Below are 17257 nucleotides of genomic sequence, written 5' to 3'. Positions count from 1 at the left end.
TAAACAAAAGTACCTACATTTCCCTAACTGTTGCACAGCCTTCATTCACTGCAGTTTATTTCTACAGCTCAGAAATAAACGTAATGGCGGTGATAAACGCACTTGTCAGTAACCACCACACATGAGCAGAAAGTGGCGGAAGAGTCATCTTGTCCTTGTGCTTACTGAGCACAAAGCTGAAACATATTTGGAGCTATGACAACTGAAGAAAACTCTGTCATCTTCAGCAGAGTCCTATTTTCAAAAATTTGTCACACTGCATGTTACCATTCAAATAGGCAGTCTTTTGGATCAAATTCCACCTATCCGTGCTGCAGTGACACGGCAGAGCCCCTATAAAGTGCAACTCGAAGTTCCACGGGGTCCTCTCACATCAAATACAAATGTGCTATGGGCAGTATATTTGGGAACAAAAAACCAACAACGCATACTTTAGACAAGAGATGATCTTCTCCTATTAAGTAATAATAATCAAGAAATACAAACCTAGTTTTCATATTTTACTTTTTATTAGGATTTTTTTTCCTGGTAGACAGTACACTTGGGAATTATACTGTACCAGGTATAAGAAGTAAGATTTCTACCACAGGGACATTTGTATTCAGAATCCAATATAAATATTTCTAGTCAGACATCTCCATGGCTACAGATATTTGGTTGCTTGATTTATATGCATAGAAAGAAACAGTTGTCATAACTGTAAGAAGCAGTACTTAACAAGTACTTTTAAATGATTGGAATAGTTTTCCTTTAATATTACAATACTGCTTATCTGTTTGGAAACTAGGTCACCCTACATGATGTTTTGATTTTTCTCAAAGGCATCATGAGTATTCTGCTTATTCTTTCATTCCTGGATTTTTATAGCCTTCTAGTTGAGTTAGGGATGATTTTATCAGAAATCATTTTAGCACTGTAATAATTATAAAAAAAAAAAAAAAGCTCTGTTAAGGGTAGATTATATCCATAATGATTTCAGACTTCTTTTTATAAAAAAGGTGTCTGGAGACTCAACAGGCACATGCATACTCAGGGTGAAGGGACAAAACAGGAGGGGCCTGGAAAAGCACACAACGTCCTTCTGGTCCTCAATACCTTCAAATAAATACAAATATTAAAAAAAAAATCCCACACTGTGAATTCAAAAAAAAAAAAAAAAGTCTCTGCCATTTCCTGGGGAGCCAGTTTCCAGAAACTTCTCTCAGGGTTGAAGATCACTCATCTGTCTTCCGAGCCAGTCTGCAAAAAGTCCAGTTGTGCTCCACTGTGTTCTCATTGGCCCGCTCACTCATGTGGTGCACTCGGGTGTTGCGGATTGTGAAGCCTTGTTTTGTAATGTATTCCATCAGGTGGACCCGCAGAGACACTTCCTGGTGATAATCACAGGGTCCAAAAGTAAAGGACACCTGGCAGTCTCGGGTGTCCATCATGTGCTTATTCCACTTGGTGAAATAATTGGAGATGCCTTCTAGTAAGGAGTGGACCTTGGTGGTGATGGTTAACTGGGTGATGATGACAGCCACTGGATTGGAGTACTTAGAAAGCTTCCGAGTACTAGACAGCTCCACAACTTCTTCAAAAGTATCCATAGGATACAAAGGCTTTGGGTCATTGAGACACTGAATCAAGGGCTCAATCTGGTAAAAATCGGCTTCTTTCCGAAGCAGATCAAATTCCTTAAAATCCAGGGGTAAGGTCAACTCTGAAGTTCTTAAGAAGTTGAGCACATAGCGGAAAAGAGGTCCATCTCGATCGATGAAGTAATTGCCTTGAGGATCTCTGGCTGTGGGGAAGTCCCCCCCAAACATAGCTCCAAGCATAGAATCCGGGTAACGCGTCAATGTGGTGAGAGACGTTGTGTACAAGTGTCCACCTACATTTAACGTGACTGGGTCAGTCATCTGAAATTTTTTAAAAAATGATCAGTCATCTGAGATTTTGAAAATCCTAACTTTGACAAAGCAAGAAAATTACTAGTAACAAGCAAGCACAAGGTTCCTTCAGGCTGGGGGGCGGGGGTGTGTGGGGTGGGAAATTCAGTCATTCTGTAATGCAAAACGGCGATTCTTGCAGTGACAAACCCACCCAGGGGGAGGGATCTAATACTTGCCTTCCGCAGAAAAAAGGAGAAATACAATTTTTGAGAGACTGACTGTTAGAATGGAGGACGTGACTTTCAGAGCCACATAGCTTCCAGCCCCAGTATCTACGGAGTTTGCAGGTCAAGGGGATGTTACAAGACAGGAAGGACCAAACTAAAATATAATTCATTTAAGTTTTTGCCTGATTTACAAGAAAAGTTTGCATTTTTCTTATTATTTCTTTATAATTTAACATTTGATAAAAATTAAAATGCTCTGATAAAGACATCTACTTTCAGTATTTCTTTGGGCTTTTCTCCCTCAAAAAAAAAGCAAACAAATCGTGAAATTTACTTTTTTTAAAAATCTGTGAAGATCTAATATTGATAATTTTTTCACGGAATTAAGTTCCAAATACGAAGTTAAAATGTACAGTTAAGTCAACACAATCTAGACATAAAACCATCACATACCCTCAAGGTAACTGTAGCTTTAAAATTTATAATCTGATAGTGTATTTACTTTTGTAACATTATAATGTTGCAATACAGCCTTTAGTTATGAGAAGCAAGCTTCTCTAAATAATATACCTTCAGTTTTAGAAAACATATTTAAGGAAAAACAAAAAGACAGATACACTTCAGGTCCTAGGCAGGTAAAATAGTTCTTACCAAAGGAAGAGGAAAACAGGGAGACACAGACACACCCACAAAGCTGCAGAAGCACAACCTCAACTGTGAGGTCCTCCACACCATTATCTCTAGACCCTTTCAGTCGTCACCACTCCATGAAGGACGAGTTTTAAAAACATGCTCCAGGCTGGCGCCGTGGCTTAACAGGCTAATCCTCCACCTTGCGGCGCCGGCACACGGGGTTCTAGTCCCGGCTGGGGCGCCGGATTCTATCCCGGATGCCCCTCTTCCAGGCCAGCTCTCTGCTATGGCCCGGGAAGGCAGTGGAGGATGGCCCCTTGGGCCCTGCACCCCATGGGAGACCAGGAGAAGCACCTGGCTCCTGGCTTCGGATCAGCACGATGCGCTGGCCACAGCGGCCATTGGAGGGTGAACCAACGGCAAAAAGGAAGACCTTTCTCTCTGTCTCTCTCTCACTATCCACTCTGCCTGTCAAAAAAAAAAAAAAAAAAAACATGCTCCAGATATCAAAAAGCCAGCTCTCAAGGAAGGAATTATAAAAAGCTACTTAGAGTTCAAAATGAATTTGCCTGTAATAAAACACTACATAAAGCAAAATACCCAAAAAACTACATCTACATGAGTTCAAAGGAGGCTGCATATACAAACTCTTAATTTTCATTCTATTAAAGATATACCTCAGACTACATAGGGAAAAGACATACAAGACAATAACCTGCCGACCTTCAACACGCGCGTGCAGGAGCCACTCACCATATAGCCCCATTCTCCATTATCCATCTGCTCCAGCGCTGCGTCTTCAGGAGCCCAGGTGCCAGGCAAACTTCCAGAGGAAAAAAACAGACATAGATTAGCACATTACAACCACAAAAACAGAACACTGGTTTTCCCACCAAACAGAACAGGCCAAACGCCCAAGAAACTCATTGTTGCTCAACTAAAACCTATTATATGGCAAAGATCTGGGGAAGAAAGCATTCCCCAAGGCCTTCGAGGAACACTTACCTAAGAGACTGACCTTCACAGAGAAAAACTAGCCTACACTAGAGGAGGAAGGGCCTAGGAAATAAACTGGTCATTCAAATCCTACCTCTCTTCTCCGAAATCCCAATTTTTAGGATTTCTGTAGAAGAAAATTATGAGTCTACAACCTTATCCTGGTACAAATCTTAGGAAGATTTTTAGTTAAGTTAAGGTTATTTGAGAGAAAGGGAACACATCCAAAATCACAAACGTCCCAGACAACCACTGTTACTTTTTAAGAGAAACATTTCAAAATGGTACTCAGTTTATAACATAAAAAAACTAATTATACTTTTAATAGTGATATATTTCTCATTGTACAATAATCAAAATAAAACAATTTAAATGCCAAAGCACTAGAGCAGAAGATGAGGCACAAAGAACCTTCTAGATGGGGCTGGGAGTCAGTGAGCCAGCACTTACAGAGAGCCAGCCTTAAGACACTGATAAACACTCAGATACTAAGGATGCCAGTTTGAATTTATTTTTATCTACAATTCAAAAGCACTTAAACAAACAGCTTCAGTCAGTTCCCTCTCACACACTTTATTCCCCAAATCAACTTGCAAAGCAAACTGCAGAGCAAATTTCAGAAGCTCTGGCAAGAGATGGTAAAAAACACGGACTTGTGGGTATTCATCCAGGAAAAGCACTGGCTGTTTTCATGTGGTCTTTGAACAGATCCACTTTTCCCACTTTTAGAGGAATCTGGCACACAATTCCCAGAACAAGCCCCGGCTACAGAAGATCACAAAGGCTCTTTCTCAAAAGGTCACTCAGGCATGTAGAGAACATTTGCATAGCACAGCAGGGGCTGAAATCAGAGCCTGAAGCCTCTCGTTCTCCACCTTGCAAATCCTTCAAAGCGAGGCGGCTCAAATGTGGACCAGTCAGTTTTTATTCTTTCCACTCAGCAGCTGGATATAGAGAGGCCTCCACATGCTACAGAGTGTGAAATGGAACAAGTGTCCAATTCAGGCAGTTGTGACAACCTTTCCTTCCTCTGACTTGCTTCATAAATCGTATCTGAAGTAAAGAGAACTGAGCAATGGAGCTTTCCCAATTTGTCTTGCCAGCATCTGATTCAGTCACTGATGACAACAGATCAGTAGCTGTGCGATTTAAAAGGCCAGACCTCCAAACGGTCTGGTAAAATGTTCATCTTTGGCATACTGCAATCACACAAAGTATTCACTCCTGGCAGCCTCCCTAACCAATCAGTCAATCAATATCTATATGCTAAGTCCACCAGGAGGCAGAAAATGGTTATATGCAATGTGGACACGCAGAAATAGTTAAAGTTCACTCCTTGCCCTCATAGAGATTTCAATCTACAAAAGAAGTCACACGCAACAACTGAAGTACAGAAGAGACTTCAAAAGTGCTACACAGACAAACCAGCAGAGGTCTGTAGGAGGAAAAGAGCAATGGGGAAATGGGGACCCCTGGCAAGGGCTCACTGTGGAACCATCACAGAAAATTTAGACATCCTTTAAGGGAATCTAGAAAGACCAAACAACCGAAATGTGGCTGGGAAAGCCTTTTCCGCTCACAACTTTCCTAATCCAGTAAACAAGCAGGGCTCACCCCATCATCTTAGAAATGCAAAATAGAGACCCAGGGAAGGTTGAGACTTATTCGCTGGAGGTAAGGGAGTAACTTGGGTTTTCCAACTCCTAGTCTACATCTTCCCAGAACTCCCCTCCTGGGGTAGGAACTGACAGAACACAATCCAAGAAACAACAAATTGGGAAGGATTAACTTTAGACTCCACCTGCTAGGGATTTATTGACAAAGTTTATAGTAGAGTTCAAGCAAACTAAGCAGTCACGATGGGTTTGTAAAAATTCCTGCGGCAAATAAAACGGCAAGCAATCTACTCACAAGTGTGCATACGGCTGCTGCCCTGTCTTAAGTGACATAAACAACTTCAACCATGAATATCCAAATGGTTAAGTGAGAAATGATCAAACAAAGGCAAGGGGAAAAACAGACATCAATGTTACAACTGGTACACAAGGTCTGTCCACTATTTATCTTTTTTTTTAACTGCTAAATCAAAACAATGTAACTTCGTGAACAATCATAAACAGCAAATTAGATGATGCCCCCAAATCTGTTCCACAGCAAAAGCCAAGGTTCCGGTACAAAGTTATTATGAAACCTCAAGTTTAATAATTCAGCAAAGCAGCCATTGGAATCTATATAAGCCCATTTCTTAAAAAGCACCTAAAAGCTTTCCTATACTTTGTATAAGATGCATCAAAACAAAAAAAAGGGAGCAAAGTCACTATTAGTCACTTCAAATAATAACTTTTAAAAATGCCAAATGGTTCATTAATGAACTCAAACCAAAAAAAAAAAAAAAAAACTGGAATTGATTAAATTTTTTCTCTACTCCTTGCTCTAAACATCCTCTGTACACAGATATACAGGTAGAACAAGACACCAAAAGAAAAAAAAAAAAAAAAGGCAGGAAAACTCCTGGTTATCCAATAGCTGGGAATCAGGTTCTGAATTTTGAACTGCTGGCTATCAGACACAACGCAGATGAATGAAATAAAACATAATCCAGAAGAATTTCCGGAAGAGCTTCGATCTCTTCTACTAAGTCATTTTCCAGAGCTGCTAACAATTAGAAAATGATTCATTTGCTTTTCATCTTCTCTCCCTTCTGGCACAGTCTCCACTGGAGGGCTTAATGAGAAGTTAAATGACCACAAGACAGGCGGCAGAAGGAAGAATTTGAAACGGGCATCAAATGGACCTGTTTCACTGGTGAAGGCAAAGATATCTTTAATATTTCAGGAAACTGGCCAGGAATGGAGATCATGAGGGTAACAATGACACAAATTTCCCTTTACACTGACTCTCCTTAGTAAATATCCTTTTAAAGACAGCCAAGGCAACCAGGCACAAACAATGCTAAAGTTCAAAGTAGGCTTCTGACCTTGCAAAATCAGTTCACCTGAAAATAGATGACCTTTGATGCAAATAAAATTCTTGTGGAAAGAATACTGACCATTCCCAAAAGATTATAAAGCAGCACTTAAAATTCATCCATGTTTAAAGTTCAAAGGTTTCTGCAACTAGTTCTGACAGTGGAACGTCAGCAGGTAATTCAGTTAAGAGACACACAGACTGAAGGATTTATAAAAGCCTTAAAAGAAATTACACATTTCAGAAAGTGGCAAATGCGAAGAAAGCACAGTCAGTCAGTAACTTTAAAGACAACCTAAGAACCCCTAACTGCCATCTGCCTCACCACGGCAAAAATTGCACTTACAGGCTCAAATTAACGGTTGCGATGAACCAAATTGAACACAAACATTCTGGGCTTATCATTTCTTCCACAGACTAAGAATTAATTAGCCAGGGTAAAAGTTCTACTCCTATGTAACAAGCTATACCTGGCAATATAAACCTCCAATGAATAGCAATAAAAACCCCTACTGCCTCCTGAGTAGCTCTTTCAAATGCTTTTCTCTGGAACCTCTGCCTCTGGCATTCAATAAACTCCCTCCATCTACACTTACCTTCAAAATCGCCTTTGTACTGAGTTTCTCTGTTCTTGGAATGTGGGAGTTTGAAAGTGAAACACTTTTTATAGTAACTAGTTCAGCGACATCTAAAGGAGTCTTTGGGGTTAACACTCAATGTACAGGCCAGCACAAGTAGCCAGGCATACAAGGATAATGTGATTATAGTGTTAGATTATCCTTAACCATACTGCTGCAGAAACGGATTTTTTTTTTTAATTCTTTTCTCTCTCTTCTCTCAACCAAGTGGTCTAGAAGAAAAGAGGCCTAGGTTGAAAAGTGACCCTGCTACTTGAAAGTGTCACAAATAGTCCAAAATCGTAAAATTCCTCTCAGTCTCTGCAAGATAAAAGAGGATTAGCCCACCTTCCCAAAAGTAATTACACCATCTCCGCACAACACAGATCAGACCCGGGTTCTTATCTGAAGTCGGACACAGGCGGGTGCAGAGGAAAGACAACTGGCCACTGGGGAGAGCCTGAATCCCACTTCTGCTCCCTACCAACTAGGAGAGGGTGACTCAACCACTCTTTACACCCAGCTGTTTCTTTAGAGAAAATAAGAGCGATCGTGAATATATTTGCAATACCTCCTATAAGCTGGCAAGTATTATACAAATGTGAAAATAACAGTGGCAATAGCATAAGCAAAATGTCTGCAGTAAACTGGGAAACTTGACAGTGTGAACACAAGCAACTTAGGACACAGGCATGGAGGCAGCCAAATACAGAGCAGCAGGCCTCTGAATGTGCTTCCAGTGTCCCCCGGTCCTCCTGGCCCCATAGCTCCAGCTGAAGGGCAGCGTCCAGCTTCCACAAAGACCCCCAGAGAGCAGAGCGAAAGACCTCAGAAGTAACTTCTCTAAAGCATGACTCAGGATTATCTCCAAAAGACATCCAAATACATACATGAATTAGATTTTAAATAGACGCCAAATAGCAAATTCCAAGATATGCTGAGGACGTATAGGATTCACCCCAGTATTCCTTTGTGTAGTCATGCTTTGGTTAAAACATGATTTAAAAAAAAAAAATTGAAATCACAAAACTTAGGAACTGGCATCTACGGCTATCCCGGCCACTCACTCAACCCTTCACTAAGGCATCACACCAAATCAAGCTATCAGCAGGCACTGATCGTTTTCAGCCAGAGAGCAAATTCTCTCAACCTACCAACCCTGCAGACAAAAACACGATTTCCTTTTTTCCTGGCGAACCATTGGTTCATTTGAAGATACCTCAGGCTCGGGCCTGTGCTAACTGTTATTCATCCCCGGGCTAATTTCCTATCCAGGATCACTGATGTACTAGGGCATGTGTGACAGCGGAAAAATGAACGTGCCAGGGGGACGTGAAGGAGATACCAAGGCTACCCCAAACATTCTTAGTCAAACCGGGCGATCCCAGGTCTCTCCGCCACCCAAACCTTTCCTAACACAAAGTCCTGAAATCGGGCTTATCAACCTGTTCTAGAGCCGGTCTACTTGAACAGAAACAGGGTAACTTCCGCAGAATATCCCCACAGGATCTCTGTCACGGTTCATCCCCCGGTCCCACCCCCCCACCCCGGGCCAGCCGCCACCAGCCTCAGCCCAGCAGGTGCGGCAGGGGCTCCCCGTTACCACGCCATACATCACCTCTGGCACCGAGCGTTAAAAACGCCACGACCTACACACATGCAAGCAGAGAGGACTCGGCTGCCATCTGAGGGTCTCTTCGAAGCAGAAAATCCCAGAGGCAGGGCTCAGAAGCCCCCTGCCGCACGCCTTAAACTAGGACAAGCGGCAGCTAATAAGCGCCACCCCCAAAAACTATCATTTTCGAGGAAACCCCGCATGTCCCGGTGCGGGCAGCGCAAGCCAAGCCCCCCGACACCACCACCTGGCTCGGGCGTGGGGCGGGCGATGCTCGGGGCCCAGGCGGGGGGCGCGCGCGCCGGAGCTCCAAGCCCCGGCCCGCCGAGCCGAGCGAGCCCGTCAGGCGGGCCCTGGAACCCCTACCCAGGCCCTTGCCGCGGGCAGCCCCGCCGCTGGCTCGTGCCAGCCCCGGGACGCGCGGCCCGGGATCCCCGCGGTCCCCTCAGCGCGGCCCCGCCGCCGCCTGGCCCCGAGGGCCCCCGCCCAGATCCTCCTCAGCCCCGCTCCCCCGGCCGCTCGGCGCGAGATTCTTCTGCCGGGCACTCCCAAGCCCCGGCCCCGCCAGCTCCGCGCCCGCCCTACTCACTGCGCAGCGGCTGCCGGGTCAGGAGACGCCGGCGGCCCGAGAGCGCGAGCGCGGGGACGAGCGAGCCCGCGCCCGGCGGCGGCGGCGGCGGCGGCGGCGGCGGCGGCACAGGGGACGACTGAGCTCGAGCCCGGAGTTGCGGCCCCAGCTGCCCAACGCGGGCGGCGCCTTCCCAGCACAGCCGCGGCGCCGCGAGCGCCGGCGCCCCCTAACGGCGGAGCGGGCAGGAGACCAGAGGGCCGGGAGACAGAGGAACAGCCCGCGCAGCCCTAGCCGCGCGGTCAGGCCGGCTCTACCGCAGCCCCGAAGCCCCGCCCCCCAAAGTCCGAGGCCCCGCCCAGGATCCGCCCACCTCGTTCCGCCTCCGCCTCCTCCCCGAGCCTGAGGTCAGCTCAGCCCTGTGACCACGCTTTGCTGCCTCCTTTGGGCTAGCGTTTGCACAGCTGTTTCTCCTCCATCTTTTCACGGACTCACATGGGCCACCACCCCCCCCAAAAAAAAAGGATACGGCGTCCACCAAAGCCGAGGCGCGTCCTAAGGAGAGGAGAAGGCAGACCGGACTCTAGTCAACAGCTGGTAGACAAAATGATGTTGTGATCCTAGTGTCGCGAGGGGCGCGCCCGGAGGACTTGGAGAATAAGGGGAGGGGGCCTCTGCTTCAGCTGCAGTGGCGGAGGGAGGCTGGGCCCCCGGCCCGTGTCCAGAGCGCTCCTGGCCTTACCCTGCTGTGGGCCACCTCTCCGCAGCGAAAGGCAGTGTCTGAAGCCCTGAAGGCTCAACAAGGTGGGTGCCGAGTGGCCAGAAGGGCGAGCCAGCTTCCGCAGACACAGCAACCTATGCAAAGGCTAGGAGGCCTGAGGAGCTCCGCCCTGGATGAGGCTGCTCGGGTGCTGTCCCCACTTCACTGTAGAGGGTGGGGAATTGCTGAAACCCACAGGTCAATCCAAACCTGCTCATTTCCTGCTAGCCAGATCTCTGTCCCCATCCAAGTGGGTGCAGTTAGTTATACAAGTGTAACGTTGGTTGTGCCTTTTTCTTTCTAAAGATATATTTATTTGAAAGGCAGAGTTAGAGACAGGTAGAGACAGAGAGATCTTCCATCAGTTGGTTCACTCCCCAGATAGCCTCAGTGGCTCCCAGGCCGGGCCAGGCTGAAGCCCGGAGCCAGGAACTTCATCCAGGTCTCCCACATGGGTGCAGGGGCCCAAGCACTTAGGCCAAATGCTGCTGCTTTCCTGGGTGCACTAGCAGGCAGCTGGCTCCAAAGTGGAGCAGCCTGGACTCAAACCAACACCCATATGGGATGTCAGCGTTGTAGGCGACAGCTTAACCCACTGCACCACAGTGCTCGTCCCTGGTTTTGCCATTTCCACTTCTCCACTGGGCTAAGCACTGGTTTCAGAAACTCACCTGGGTTTCATGTCTGCACGTGCATCAGCTGGCTCTGGAGTTGAGCTTATCTCAATGTGATCATCACAGTCACATCTGATAATTGGTTTTTCCCAAAAACCTCAAATGTTTAGGTTAAATAGATGGTCTATGCTTCATCAACATTATTAGTGCTATGTGGTCACATTCACAAAGACTAGGTGAGGATACAGGGAAGTGTGTGTGTGAAAATCATCAGTACATGAAATAGTACACGAGGTATCCTTGTTAAAAATGCTTATTTGTGGCCGGCGCCGCGGCTCAGTAGGCTAATCCTCCGCCTTGCGGCGCCGGCACCCCGGGTTCTAGTTCCGGTTGGGGCACCGGATTCTATCCCGGTTGCCCCTCTTCCAGGCCAGCTCTCTGCTGTGGCCCGGGAAGGCAGTGGAGGATGGCCCAAGTGCTTGGGCCCTGCACCCCATGGGAGACCAGGAGAAGCACCTGGCTCCTGCCTTCAGATCAGCACGATGCGCCGGCCACAGCGGTCATTGGAGGGTGAACCAATGGCAAAAAGGAAGACCTTTCTCTCTGTCTCTCTCTCTCTCACTATCCACTCTGCCTGTCAAAAAAAAAAAAAAAAAAAAAAGCTTATTTGAAAGGCAGAGAGACAATCAGACAGAGACAGGGATCTCCCATCGAGTGGTTCACTCCCCCAAATGCCCACAACAGCAGGGGCTGGGCCAGCTTGAAGCCAAGAGCTGGGAATGCAACCCAGCTTTCCCACAGGAGTGGCAGGTCCCAAGTACTTGAACCATCACCTGCTGCCTCCCAGCATGAGCATTAGCAGGATGCTGGAATTGGGAGTGGAGCCAGGACTCTAACCTGGGCACTGTGATAGGGAATGTGGGAGTCCCAAGTGGTGTCCTAACCCTTGGCCAAATATCCACCCCCCATGTTGTTTTTAAAAACATAAATACACATGCAAAATACTTTTGAAGAAAATATATCAAACTCTTCACTTACCATAGTGCTCCAGATAACACAATGGGAATGTTACTGACTTACTCCTTTTTTATATTTCTCTAGGATATATGGATATTCTATTTACAAACAAAAATATAATGAGTGTTTTTTTATACGAGGACAATATCAAAATTACTCAACTCTCAGATCTCTAAGGTTTGGTAACTTGGACTTACTATCCTCAGAAGAATCCCTTCTGTCCTCATGCTTCTAGTTCCCCAAATAACAACTGACAGGGATCAACTCCATCCATTGTTCTGCCAGACCAATTCTTCCATATCTTAAAGTTTCTTTAAGTGTTGTAAGTCATCTTTTCAACTTTGTATTTTATAGTTTATTGATGGTTGTCAAAGTGCAGTTGGTTTCTATATAATAATCTTGTATTGAGCAAACTTGAAGTCTCATTTAGTTCTAGTAAGTTCACAGGCTGTCATGAACTTTCTGCAAGCAATGACCATTTGCTGTCTTCCTGCCCAGTCTTTTTTATTTCCTTTTCTTTGCTGTACTGTGCTAACTTCTTCCAAACAATGTTGAATAGAAGTGACAGTCATGGGCAGTTCTATCTTGTTCTTGGGTGTTTCTAATATGTCAACATTAAGAATGGTGCTTGTTGTCATTTTTGATAGGTACCTGTCTTGGGAAGCAACCGACAGAGGCCCACATTGGGCAGATGGTAGAAGAATTCAGCAGGGCAGTCAGATAGAGTGAGTAGAGGTTATTGAAAAGGCTGCAAGAGCAGGACAAATAGAAGCTGACTGCTACTACACGGACTGTAATCCCACGGGTATACCTGTAACAGCAGCTTCCTCAGAGTTAGGATGAGTTTGTTTTCTTGTGGTCCAATGGTTTTTCCTAGTTAGGTAATTTGCCTTTCTGGGCACAGCTGGGCAGCTTTTAGTGCTGTTAGTTAGGGATCTTGCTGCCCACCAGGTGCCCTAAGTGACCGCCACAGTACCCTTTATCAGGGTAAGGAAGCACTGGGCCAGCGCCGCGGCTCAACAGGCTAATCCTCCACCTTGCGGCACTGGCACACCAGGTTCTAGTCCCAGTTGGGGCACCAGATTCTGTCCTGGTTGTTCCTCTTCCAGGCCAGCTCTCTGCTGTGGCCAGGGAGTGCAGTGGAGGATGGCCTAAGTGGTTGGGCCCTGCACCCCATGGGAGACCAGGAGAAGCACCTGCCATCGGATCAGCACGGTGCGCCAGCCGCGGCGGCCATTGGAGGGTGAGCCAACGGCAAAAGGAAGACCTTTCTCTCTGTCTCTCTCTCTCTCACTATCCACTCTGCCTGTCAAAAAAAATAAAAAAATAAAAATAAAGGAAGCACTATGAATGGGTGTTGAATTTTATCAGATGTGCAGTCCCCCCACACACACACTATGTAATGAATTACAATCATGGATTTTTTTTTTTTTTTATTAAACCACCCATGCATTCCTGGACTAAACTCACTTTGATGATCCTTGATGATGTATTTTTTTTCAATATACTACTGGCTTCCATTTGCTAATATTTTACTTAAGGTTTTTGCATCCATATTTATGAAAGAGGTATGCCTGCTATTTTCCATTCTGATTATTTATTTTGTGTGATTTTGTTATCAAACTTACTTGAGCCTCACAAAATAAATTAAGTGTTTGGGGCCGACATGGCAAGGTGGGTTAGTCTACCACTTGGGACACTGACACGCCATGTGGGAGTGCCAGTTCCAGTCCCAGCTGCTCTGCTTCCAATTCAGCCCCTGCTAATGCACCTGGGAAGGCAGCAGAAGATGGGCCGAGCAGTTGGGTCCCTGCCACCTGTGTGGGAGAACTGGATGGAGTTCTAGACTCCTGGCTTCAGCCTGGCCCCACTCGCTGTTGCAGCCATTCGGAGAGTGAACCAGCAGATGGGAGATTCTCTCTCTCTCTCTCACTCGCTCACTCTCTCACTCTCACTCTCTCTGCCTTTCAACAAATAAGTAAATCTTAAAAAAAAAAAAGTCTATTCACCAGGGCAGTTTCTCTAAGTGGAGGGGGAGGGGTCCTCTGAAGTCTGAATATTCTATAGGATTCTCCTGTAAACTATCTGAATGGCTGAGTTGAGGAGTTTAGGGTTTACAGCAGAAGCCAACTTGGTGGCCTCTCTTTCCCAGGTGGCCTCCAAAGCCCCGGACTCCTGTGGTAAAGAGATGCCCAAGATGACCCTGTGTGGCTGTGGCCGGGCTGGCCTGGAGCACTGTGTATGGCAGTTACAACAAGGACTTCCAGGAAGGCACCCTGGCCCAGTGGGGCACGGGCAAGGCCAGGAGGGAAGCAGCAGTGGACAGGCTGGGCTGGCAGGAGCTGAGCCGGCAGTCTGAGTCCTCCCCTCTCTCCCCTCAGCTCCCCTTCTCACTCAGGGCAGTTCATTCAGCTCCCACTTGTCAGGAAAATGTCTTCAGCGGGAGCTCCCTGGCTCCTGCCTCTGCTTGCTTCTGGAGTCACCTACAGGATGCTGTCATGGCCTCCCGAGGCGGCTGAGAAGCCTGCTATCAGGGGCACTCCACCCTCTCCTCCAGCCCCTGCAGGTTGCCCCTGCAGAAAGAGTGCGGACCCCTCTCTAGTCTCAGCAACCTCCCTTTCTCCTCCTGCTGTGTCCCCACCTTCCCCAAGTCCCCCACCTACAGCCTTACACCTGGCCTCCGGACCACGTCCCCACCGGAATGCTCCTGCTGGGGCACGAGGAGCCTGCTCCTTCCAAGCCTTGGTGTCCCGGGCATCTGCAGTGATGGGGTTGACCACAGCCTCCCAAGGATGGCCCCTTCCCCACAATGCTGTGCTCTTCTCACCTTCCTTCTTCCTCTTGGACGCATGGACCTCTTCCTCTTGCCTAACCCACCCTCTCTGCCCATGTTTCTGTCCAGTTCCATCCTCTCTTCATAGAGGCTTGGCCACCTCTGTAGATTCCATTTTACACCCTAAGCCAGAAGTTCCCCACTCCGTACCTGCAGCCCAAGCACGTACCTGGCACCATGCCAAGTGCTTCCACCCTCTGCGCTGGTCATCTACTGCCATGCACCAGAGTGCAGAGGCTTGGAACAGCACCGTTTATTATCTTGCAGTGTCTGTGGACCGAGGATCTGGAAGAGCTCAGGGTCTCTCATGAGCTTGCAGGCCACCCGTGGGGCAGGGGCTATTGTCCTCTGAGGCCTTCCCCACTCACACACGTGGCTTTTAGCCACAGCGTTCGTTCCCTGTCACCTGACCCTCTCCTGACAACATGGAAGCTGATGGCCCCTGAAGCAAGTGATCTAAGGAGGAACAACGCCAGAAGCCACAAGTTCCTTTATAGCCCAGCCTTGAAGGACATATTTGTGATATTTTGGTCTCACACCCATGCTAGTAGGAAGTGGGAGCCCACCACACAGGGTATGAACACCAGGAGGCAGGGGCCCTTAGGGGTGACCTGGGAGGCTGCCAGCACACCCTCAGCACCACTGAGGGCTGGCCAGCCTTGCTATCCCATAGTACAAACCAGAAAACTGCAGCAAGACGTGGGGAGGCCGTGGATGAAGACACCCGGCTGGGCATTGGGAGGGAGGTGGCAGCACGCTCCTGCCTGGCTCCCCGTGGTTTTCTCCCCCGGCACAAGCTGGCGTTTCACCGTCCACCACCAGCCTGCTCACCCCAACATGTGCAAACCTGAACTCTGTCGCCACCACCCCCAATCCTTCCAGTCCTGGCTCAGCTCAGCACATGGTGCACCAGAAGCCTTGAGTCATGCCTGCTCCTCCCTCCCCCTCGCCTCCCGGTGCCAGAGAACTCAGTTCTGCCAAGTCTCCCCCTCAGCACAGCCTGCTTCCCTCACTGCCTCTCCCTCACCATCACCACCACCGCCGCACTGGCCCGAGCCACCCATGTGTCCGGCCCAGACATCTGCAGTAGCCCCCTCGCTGGTCTCGCCAGTCCCTCTGCCCCCACACTCCCATCCGTCCTCCTGTCACCAGCATGAAGGACACAAAGCTCTGGCTGTGGCCCCCTGGCAGCGTCACACTCCCCCCGGTGGCTTGGTGGCTACGGTTGCCTTCAGGATCCAGGTCAAGCTCCCTGCGGTGGGGGGAGTGGTCGGGTTCTGCCCACTGGGCACCTCCTCCCAGGTCCCTAGCCCCGCCCTCCGGCCCCAGCATCTCAGGTCACATTTCCGTTTCCAGGACCTGTTGCCCATGTTTTCCCTTCAGAGCCTTCCACTGCACTGTTCCCTGTGCTTAGAACACTGTTCCCCAGCCCTGGACCTATCTCCACTTCCTCCACATAGCATCACCTTCTCGGGGAAGCCCTCCCCGACCTTCCACAGAGCCTGTCCTTCCCTGTCCTCACCTCCCTGCTTCTCAGCTGACTGGTGAGCTCCCTGAGGGCAGAAGCTGCATGTGTCTGGCTCCTGAGAGCACCCAGGACTTTACCTGGTACCTGGCACTCAGCACTCTCAATCGCTGTGCGACTGGTGCATTCTTTCCACGGCTTCTTTCCCCCTTGCCCCTGTGCTGCAACCCCATGGCCAACGTTCATTTCCCCAGATGAGTTGCAAGGCCCTGTCTCTTCAAGATCTCTGCACATGCTGTTCCCTCTGCAGGCATGCTCTTCCCTCCTTCCCCCATTCACTCAGCTAGCTCCTGTGTATTCATCAGCAACCTGTCATTGCCAGATTCAGCAAATGCAAAGACAGAGGGAGTGTTTGGCCTAGAGGGCAAGCACATATTTCACCCCGTATCTCCCACATGAGAGTTTGATACCCTGGCATCATGCTAATGCAGCAGTCATGGCTCAAGAAACTGAGTCCCTGCCACACATGGGGGAGGTCTGGCTCCTGGCTTTGGCCTAGCCCTGGCCACTGAGGACACCTGAGGAGTAAACCAGCAGATAGGAACTCTGGCTGTCCTTCTCTCTGCCTTAAAAAAAAAAAAAAGACACTTGGCAAATTTCAATTTCAACATGTAATGTTTCAGTCTAGGTAGGTCCCAGATGTTCAATGAAAACAAGCATCCTGTGTTTTATCTGGCAACTCCACGAGGAAGCAGCATCACTCCCACCCTCTTAGGTCTGCACACCCCTATCTCCCCGCTCCCAGCGCAGCCCGCTGCCCCCAGCCCACCACCTAGACCAGGATCCCCTGACAGAGAGGGCTGTGTTTCAAGCTGTGTTGGGAGCCTCTTTTCACCTGGGACAACCTTGGCACACGGGAGCTGGCCAGTCAGGTTTACAGAGAGGAGAAAGGAAAGAGCAAGGGTGGGGAGGAGTCAACAAGGTGGGGAAAGGAGCTGGCCAATGAAGCGGAAAGAAGCGGTGGGGAGCTCCTCTTCCCACTCCATCGCCAGCCCAGGTCTGGCCTCTGGA

The 17257-nt window shown here is 48.3% G+C and overlaps 1 protein-coding gene across 4 annotated transcripts in view; it reads right to left on the bottom strand.

The window, feature by feature from the left end:
- Positions 1-721: 721 nt before the first annotated feature.
- Positions 722-17257, bottom strand: part of KCTD6 (potassium channel tetramerization domain containing 6) — a 51676-nt gene continuing 35140 nt past the window's right edge. The window contains exons 1-4 of one of the 4 annotated variants that reach the window (XM_062201182.1): positions 7663-8838; positions 7294-7547; positions 3488-3557; positions 722-1901 (exon numbers count right to left, since the gene is read on the bottom strand). In XM_062201182.1, the coding sequence (XP_062057166.1) occupies positions 1215-1901; positions 3488-3514 (714 nt within the window). In that variant the 5' untranslated portion in view covers positions 3515-3557; positions 7294-7547; positions 7663-8838 and the 3' untranslated portion in view covers positions 722-1214. Of the gene's footprint in view, positions 1902-3487; positions 3558-7293; positions 8839-9518; positions 9602-17257 lie in introns of those variants that run through there. The other 3 variants (XM_062201183.1, XM_062201181.1, XM_062201180.1) reach the window with 3 other exon arrangements.

Source organism: Lepus europaeus, chromosome 9 (genome assembly GCF_033115175.1).
Source record: "Lepus europaeus isolate LE1 chromosome 9, mLepTim1.pri, whole genome shotgun sequence".
Taxonomy (NCBI): domain Eukaryota; kingdom Metazoa; phylum Chordata; class Mammalia; order Lagomorpha; family Leporidae; genus Lepus; species Lepus europaeus.
The sequence above is the reverse complement of the archived record's forward strand: the minus strand, read 5'-3'. Positions and strand labels throughout refer to the sequence as shown.